The sequence below is a fragment of the Coffea eugenioides genome, chromosome 10 (assembly GCF_003713205.1).
Source record: "Coffea eugenioides isolate CCC68of chromosome 10, Ceug_1.0, whole genome shotgun sequence".
In the NCBI taxonomy this organism is placed as follows: Eukaryota; Viridiplantae; Streptophyta; class Magnoliopsida; order Gentianales; family Rubiaceae; genus Coffea; species Coffea eugenioides.
In genome coordinates this window covers 37,604,884-37,614,249 of record NC_040044.1, presented here as the reverse complement: position 1 = coordinate 37,614,249, position 9,366 = coordinate 37,604,884, and the positions used below count along the sequence as shown (strand labels likewise).

The 9,366-nt window shown below is 32.5% G+C and overlaps 2 protein-coding genes across 2 annotated transcripts; both read left to right on the top strand.

Moving 5' to 3' along the window:
• The first annotated feature begins 979 nt into the window (after positions 1–979).
• On the top strand, positions 980–1,324 carry LOC113750821. The gene has a single exon (XM_027294764.1). The coding sequence runs from the start codon at positions 980–982 to the stop codon at positions 1,322–1,324; it is 345 nt and encodes a 114-aa protein (XP_027150565.1).
• A 6,715-nt stretch (positions 1,325–8,039) lies between these two features.
• LOC113750820 (uncharacterized protein At4g04775-like) lies at positions 8,040–8,580 on the top strand. The gene is made up of 2 exons (XM_027294763.1): positions 8,040–8,201; positions 8,251–8,580. The coding sequence occupies exons 1-2, from the start codon at positions 8,040–8,042 to the stop codon at positions 8,578–8,580; spliced, it is 492 nt and encodes a 163-aa protein (XP_027150564.1).
• Positions 8,581–9,366: the final 786 nt, after the last annotated feature.

The following is a 9,366-nucleotide window of genomic DNA, read 5'->3' as shown; positions in this document are numbered from 1 at the left end:
ATATTGATATTTCCAAAATAATAAATATTACAATGGAATTTTTTCAATAAGTACATAAGTTATTCATAATGTACCAAGAAAAAAAGTCAAAGTTTCTCGTATGAGGTAACAAATAGCATAGCACAAATAAATAAAAAAATGTAAAAATATGTAATGCTAAATAATAGATTTCAAGGTCATTAAGTCTATTTTATACACATTTTTATTCCATTCTGACATGTAAAAATTGATTGTACTGGAAATGGGAAAGACATTCTACTTTGAAATGCAATACAAATATTGGAATGAAAAAAAAAATTTTCCATATCATTTTGACTGGAAAGGCATTCTAGGTGGAACGACCTTTTCATTCGAGACATTCCGATGTATGTACCAAACGAGAGAGGATAGTGTGGTTGGTCAAAATCGGTTCAAGTCCTCTTAGTTGAGGCTTGGGCACATCTGTACGAGCTTTCAATCTCTATATTTATTTTCTTGTCTACCTTATGATTGTAATTTTGTGCCATGGATTCTGCAATCAACTAGGTTGCTGTAACAGTAGAAGTTGTACATTCTTCTTCATCCCCTTTAACTTTAATGCTTTCCCTCCTTACCACTGTCTTTATCAGTCACAGAGAGTATCATTCCGAACAGAAATAGGACGTAAATGTTGGGGTCCTGATCCCGATCGTCGGCAGAAGAAAGTGTCCCACGTAACATGGCATGGCTGAAATATACTAATTGTTTCATGAAACACTTTATTTATTTTTTTTTTTGTTTTTTGAAGAAAGAAACGAAAAAAAAAAATAAAGTCTTGAGAAACTAGGAAGATAGCCTAGCTGACGGCCACCTAACATGGAGGAGCTCTAATTAAAGTAATTAACTCAGTCCCAACTACAGCCATGCGTTCATTAATATGATTATCATCTAAAGTAGGTCTATTAGTACAAATAGAGAAAGCTATTCAGGTCTCCAAGAGAGCAAGAGATAGCAGGGAGAGATGGAGAAATCAGCATCAAAGAGCCTGTGCATCTTCCCAGTGGTGGCCTGGCTGCTGCTTACCACGACAGTTCTCCTCAGCGCAACTAGTATTCAAAGTGTCAATGCCAGCGTTAGCTGGGATTGGGACAATTCCACGGTCGGCAGTACTGTTGTAGCCGACGACCAAGAATTCCTTGTGGATTCTCAGTTTGGCAATGTTCTTGCTTCTGGAGGAAGTACTGTTTACCGCGCATTAAACCGAAAGCCAATTTGCAGTGCAAATTTCTACGGGAAATGCCTTCAGAAGGCTGGGGGTAATACTCAAATCAGGCCATGCCTCTACAGCCAGCTGTGTCGCCACTAATGATCACCATCAAGTATCAATCAACATGAATCCCTATCGTCTATGGGCTGATATTTTATCGCCCTTTTGGTTTGTTCCCTGTATTTGTACAACTTCTGGCGTGCGTCCCAATCCTATTGTAACTTTTCATAAGTGATTTCTGCAAATAAAGCTAAAAATATGTGTTACAAATCGACTTCGTTTAAAGAAACTTCAAGCTAGCTCTATTTGCATGCAGTTCCCAAACAGGGCAAGCCTACTTGAGAAAAGGCTTCTTGTGAATTTTATATATACACAAAAAAAAAAAAAAAAACAAAAGAAATAGCAATTCCATTGTCTTTTTTTCTTTTTGGGGGTTCTAAAAAAGGTGGTAACTAAATGTTTCCGGGAGACAAAACTTTAATGCCGCCCTGCCAGTGACAAAATATATATTAATTTATTGACTCTACCGCATTAGTGAAAAGTTCTTTATAGCAAGTCTGTTAGAGAAGATGGACAAGATTTGAGGCCCTGCCAGTTCAAGCACTTTTTAAGATCCGTAAGTTGAGATTTGCACTAGAATGATTTATTTTGACTCGTTAAATTCATTTTCTTGTCTTCTTCCGTTCATTTTCGCTTAGTGTAGTAGTTGGTCGAAAAATAATTTCCGTCCTCTTAGGTGAGGCTTGGGCACATCTTTAGGAACTTTTGATCACTATATTTATTTTCTTGTCTACGTTATGATTGTAATTCTTTTAGGCATATTTTAGCACAAATAAATTTGGCGACGACATCAAGAAAAACATGAAAGGCCAAGTATTAAATTCTCCCATGCATCAAGAAACATTCAACTATGTGATGAGCTGATCTTGGCATCGATCCTTCCCCTTTCAAAAACTAATGAGAAGCGGAATGAACTGATTCAAACAGACACCTTTTCAGTTTTTACAGAGCCAAGTTTTTCATTGACCAGCAACATTTGCAAAAATGTTAAGTTGGAGCATTGCGAGATGCAAATTGGTTAAATCCATACTATGGAATCGCAAATGGGAACCAAACAATGAAATTGGGTTCAAAAGGATAATTTATGGAAAGGATGAATGTGAAAAAGATTGACAAGGAAATTCGAGGATATTTGAGGCCGTATTCCACCATCTTATAATTAAGGCAGCACCATTGGGATGAGGTTTTTGTAATCTCAAGATTACAAAGGTTTTGCTAACCATGAGCAATCAACCATTGAGCACATCCAAAGTGGGGAAGTTCCAACTGTTAATTCATTGAAGCTGCTAGTGTTTCCTTGCTCGTTTACGCCTTCAATCTTTGAGTGTTATAATATGTTGCCGTCAAAATTGCTCCACATATAATCTATACATATTGGTGCATTGCGGGAGGGATTTTTGGACTAGAACTCTCATCAAAGCTCTTTGTAAAATTTTGAATTATTTTATTCATAATAAGTGCTTTTAAACACTTTGAATGGATAACAACATAAATAAATCACTTCAAATTGGAAAGTTTTCAAATTTAAAATAGAAAAAGAATAATCCTACCCATCATATGGTAATCCTACTTAAATGTGATAATATTATTTTATATAAACTTTTGACCGAGAAAAATCAATGGATTATGTTTTTATACACTGGCCATGTAAATGATGTTTTACAGTAACAAGTGTAGATGTACGTCACCTAAGCCAAAAATGAATTTCAAATTTGAATTTAGATTACATGGTATACATCTATACCCGCTTAAAAATTTATGTAAAATTAATATACTGCTTAAAATCATAAAAGATAGAAGTCTAAAAAGAAAATATATATTCCTATTTTATAACATAGTAATCTCTACATAGATTTGCAGAACATTATCAAAATAAACACAAAATAACATGCATTTATTGAATTTGGCAATCATGATTATTAACTATATATAACACAAAATATAAAGCAAACTACATTAACCAATTTATCAAATTTTCACATATTGATATCATTTTTATTATAGAAAGAGAAATATTTCAACTCGACGACTCAAATGATGCTCTAAATCTCATAATTTTCTAATTAAAATATTTTTGTACTCAGTATGATTTGTCCATGTTTAACAATATGTCTTTCTTTCATTGATCCTGAGTGTTCTCAAATTTGATCATAGACTTTAGTTTATGAAATGAAAAAATACATCAAAACTTTTATTGTTTTTGAAACAACTAATATTCAAAATAATAAGCATGGTTTGCAAACCTTCACAAAAATACATAGAACACTATATGAGTAAACTTATTTGATTTTTCACTTTACTATATCACAATTCTTGATTTTTAGACCCCATATCATATATCCACATCTATTTGATATATATTAGAAAGAAATCATCTGCCTAACTTCTCGAACAATGCTCAAATCGATTTTTTAAAAGAAAATAGTTTTGAACTGATTATGATATGTCCCCATTAAGTAAATATCTTTCTTTAAACTGAAATTACAAATGAGGTCCTAAACTATATTTATTTCATAAAAGGAAAAGAAAAACTTATCAAATACATCTAAATTCTAATCTTTTCTGAAACAAATAATATTCAATTTGATACATTAACAAAATTATTATTTTGCTCCTCACTTTTTCTATCATAGTTTTTACGTCTAAACTCCACATTACTAAAACAAGAATTTTTTGGTTACATGATTAATATTTATGCCAATTGAATTAAGCTTTGAAGATGACGTAGGGATTAGTTTAATTAAAAAAGGCATAAAATATGTATAGATCAACATATTTCTTTCATTAATTAAATAATAGCCATAACTTATGTTAATTTGGACTAAATCTAGTCATCAAAAAGGAGGGAAAATTAGGTTGTAAGTGAAAGGAGGGGTGATGGGGTTGTCAGCTAAAGAGAAATAGGAGGTCGTTGAGGGCATAGGAAAATGAGAAGGGGTGGAGAAGGGACAAGAGTAGGAAACAGAGGGAAGGAGGTAATAGAGAAGAGTAGGAGTGGCAAGTGGGAGTTAGGAGTGGCATAAAGGTAGAAATAAGGGCAGTATAATTTATCACTTAATTTTGACAGTGACTCATTAGTTAAATCATCTAGAATTAGAAACCATTCCTAATTATTGCTTGATCTAAAACATGCCCAAAGTTTTAACTTTGAGTTATCGATTACATAGATTAACAAGTGTCCAATTTTATGCTCTAGTAGATAAAACATATTAAATGTGATTCTAAGTTCTAATAGTTAGTTCTCTCATTCATTAATTGCTAATATTTTGTCTAGCTTCCTTTGTAACTATTTAATAATAATTCTGATACTTTTATCTAATATTTCTAGAAACTCTATTTGATGAAGTACAAAAATTATATCATACCGTCTACAATTATTATTTGTCTACGATACTTTTTGGGGTATTACAATTAACTAAGGAAAAATCATTCAAAACATCCCTCACATTTTGCAAAATGACTTTTTCCTCACTGTTAAAAGTGACTAGTACGTCCCTTACAAATTCACATTGGTCAAATTTGATCCCTATCTAAGTTTTCAACTAGATTTTGGTCAGAATCCACCACGTGTCTTGCACGTGATCATTTTTGAAAGACAAAATTATCAAATCAAAAGTTACATAATCCGATCCATAGTTCCTTACATTTCACAAAATGAATTATTTCATCCCTCACATTTCACAAAATGAATTGTTTCGTCCCTCAAATTTTATAAAATAAATTTTTTCATCCTTGATTGACCATGTGTACGAATAACTTTTTTTAAAACTCATGTGCATCTATTTGATTTCTCCTAAACAATACAAATAGCATGTAATAGATCTCTATTTGATTTTGTTTAAACATACTATTCAAGTGAAATTAAAATAGATATATATAGGGGTTTAAAAATTTTTTTAGCTTTTCACTCATATTCATTTTCTTTTACTTGAAAATTGAAAACAAAGAAGACAATTAATCCTAAACATTATCAATTGTTTATATCAAATTAAATTTGGATAGAAAAAATAAAGAAAGAAAAAGTATAACAAAAAGAAGTAAGTGATTAACTCTTTCAAATTTTAAGATAATCACATGGTAAGAAATTCAATTATTAGTGTTAAATGTAGCTAGTAAATATTTCAGATTTAAACTATAATTTATTAGCATGACTATCGAATTCGAGTTAGGATCGATTAATTACATAGCCTTATTACACAACTCAATAAATAAATTATTACCCAAATAGAAAAGAGTAGAAATATTGAATAGATTCACATGGTAAAATCAAATATACATACATATATATATATATATATGGATATCAAATAATATTGTTAGATTTAAACCCATAAATATATCTATTCAATAGCATATGTACAACTACAATTAGTCTGTTTAGGTGCGATCAAATAGAGATAGATTATATGTTATTCATACTGTTCAGGTAAAGTCAAATAAATATATATATGGATTTTAGAAAGAAAACTATTCATACACATGGTCAATGAAGGATGAAAAAATTTATTTTGTGAAATGTGAGGGATGAAAAAATTTATTTTGTAAAATATGAGGGACGAAACAATTCATTTTGTGAAATATGAAGGACTATAGATGGATTATGTAAATTTTGATTTGACAATGTTGCCTCCTAAAAAATGATTGCATGCAAGGTACATGATGAATTCCGATCAAAAACTAGTCGGAAACCTAGGTGGGGACCAAATTTGACCAATGTGAATTTATAAGGGATGAAAAATTACACTTTTAAAAGTGATGGACGAAAAAAGTCATTTTACAAAATGTGAGGGACATTTTGAACGATTTTCCCATTAACTAAATGAACTAAAGGGCTTGAATGAACTGTAAGAGTGTTAAAGAATAGGCATGAATGTGTGGAGATATCTATGAAGAATCAGGATCTTAAATGTCAAAGTATCAAGGTTAGAATGGTTCAATGTAGTAGTGACACAACTGGCTTGACAAAAAATGAAGGTGCAGAGTTTTGCTAGAATGGAGGATTCATAGCTCATATTCATGAAGAATGAAGGAGACAATTTCAAAGAGCAAGAGGGTAAATCAGAAAAGAAAATAACTAATCAAATTCCAAAAGCTAATTTCTCTTTGATTGAAGGTGATGGTCCTAGGGAATGGGTCCGAAAAACTAACAATTATCTTCAGATACACGGGGTAAAAGATGAAAAAATCAGTAATTGCATACATGTATTTACAAGGAAGAGAAGAAGTATGGTTCATAGGTATTGCTATGGTAGAGCAATAGTTACATGGGTAAAATTTTTCACAAAAATTCGCCATAGATTTGCTGAGGGTCACCAGAAGAAATGTTGGAGGAATTTACTAAAATTACTAATACTAATTTCTCTGGAGTGTTAATTGGAGTTCTAAAATTTGTGATTTATGTTTATATTTTATAAAATAAGAGGATATTTTGATGATTTCATTTTTAGATTTTTTTAATCAATCTAAACCATTTATCTTATTTTTGGTAAATTTCATTGGAAATAAGTGTACAATGCTAAGAACATTTACAGTATAGTACATAATATTACAAACTATGTAGTTGGCATGTAAAAACTTTTACAGAAAATACTTATTTCCCCATATTCCTGAAACAAAAATTTTCAAATAAATAGTGACAAGAAAGAAGCCGGTTATAAACTATGGAAATGGATTATTTGGGTATTGGCCTTGCGAGTTTGGCATTGAGATTATTTCGGTTGAAATTTTTGGACCCATTAACAAAGTAAGGTTATTACATAGATTTGGGAATTTTTTTTTTTATGTGAATGTGGTATTTTTGTTTAAATTAGTAAAGCTAGTGGAAGCTCATGTGTGTGGTGTATCCAATGTGTGAATTACATAATGCAAATTAAGAAGTTTATTTTAATAACATCATCAACTGTAACTAGTCAATCCTCGACTTGTAATAAGATTTTCTCCTTGTTCCTTCTCGCACATGACATGTGGATGAGGATTAAAAATTATTGAAAGTCATACTAAAGCAGACAATAAACTTATAAGAGTTTTCAAATCCCAACTTAACCAGTACGAATGTTAGTTAAGTAAACATGAGTAGGTACATGTACTCCACAAAGAAGGATGTTCTTTAAAATTTGTCTTTTGTCTTTCAAGGAAACATAGACAAGACAAATTTCGCTCCAATTGAATTAGATCAAATCGTTTTTCCTCTTGAATTATCATAATCAACCACTTCTCAAGTTTCATAAAGTTAAAACTGTATACGGGCTGGATTGACCAATGAATTTGTAGGTACAAACTTGACATCCTTTGACATAGTAAATCAATATTTTTACACCTGTAAACTAAAAAAAAAAAAAAATTATAGGGGACTAAAAAACCAAATCAGGATATAGAAGAGGAAAAAACCTGGGGAGCCCTTAAACTATTGCCGTTGTCATCTTTTGGCCCCCCATCTAAAATTTGTTTCCGATTGATCCTTAAACAATTAAAAATGCATACTTTGAGGACTTCTGATGACTTTAACCACAAATCTAACCGGAAGTAAAGGGCATTTTTGTCCGTTCATGTTTGCACCCTCGGGACCAGCAACTAAGTAGCGTAAAAAGAAAGATGCAACTCTTCAATTCTGTAGCAAGGCAAAATCGAAGCAACGGAAATCCTTTCCAGAAATCGAGTTTTGCCCATTTGTTGAAATCCCATCTTCTTCTTCTGCAAAAGAAAGAAAAATTAGGGTTTTCTTGCACGTATAACATTGGAAACGACGAGGTGGAAGATGCCAAGATCAAATCCAATACCTCCAATGTGTGGCTGCGGATTGAGTACCATTCTGAAAACGTCATGGACTCCACGGAATCCAGGTCGAAGATATGCGGAATGTCCAGTTGCTCAGGTAATGGATAGCAGTAATTTAGTGAAGTTGTTAGTAATTGCTGAGGTAAGTTGTTAGTAATTGCTATTTTGTTATGAATTTGAATTTGAGTTAGGGATGCAAGTATTGGAAATGGATAGATGAAGAAATGTGTCCGCGTTCAGTGGAGATTATACCTGGGTTGCTTCGGCGAATCAATCAAATGGAGAAACAGCTCACAAATGCCGAAGAGTCTGCACAAAAGTGGGAGTGCAAAGCAGCAAAATTGCAGACAAAGGTTCGAAGGTTGGAAATTATGATGCAACAACATGCATCAAGGGAGAGGAAGTTTGCTGCAGCTCTTGCAATCACCTATGGCTTTGTGTTAGCAGTATTTGCAGTCTGGGTGTTTGGAAATTTAGGAAATAATGATCTATTGCAATTACCCCAGAAAGATGTATTATAAGCAAAGGAATGAAGAAAGTGGAACTGGAATGTAATATGTACAAATGTAGTTCATGGGTGAATGGAAAAGCATGTTTTGCTTTAATTGGACACAGAACGTATTGGACAAGCATGTTTTGCTTTAATGATTGCATCATATTGGTTTATTCTATTTTTGTGAGCAATGTACAATTGAAACAATGGTATATTTGACGTGTTCATTTTAACATGTTTAACAATGGAAAAGCTAGAATAGTGTAAAATTGGATTATGATAGAACATAGGGAAACCAAAAACCTTTTTGATTAAATACCAACTGCCAACATATAATTACATCATTAATACCAAGAGTCAAGCCACTTAATTAACAAACAAAAGGTGGTCCAACTGTACGACATCTACGAATAAACCACCAAAAAGACAAGTCATTTTCATGCTCGACATAGCACGAGATAAGTCATGTTCTGAAAGCAAAAGTAAAATGGCATCCAATGCCATTGACTAGGCAACAAATCTAATAGTTAGTTGAAGATGAAGGCACACGTCCTCTTCCTCTTCCTCTTGCACTAGCACCCTCACTTTGAGTTGGATTGACATTTCTTCTTCCTCCTGTACCAGCAACTTCATCCTGATTTGGATTCCCACTTCCTCTTCCTCTTCCTCTTCCACCAGCACTTTCACTTTGATTTTGAGTACCACTTCTTGTAGATCTACCTTTGCCCCATCTTCCTTTCCATCTTCCTACAGAAAAAGGAGGCTGCTTTCCAAGATAAGCATAGTTGGAGTTTATCCTTCCCTTTTCAGCATC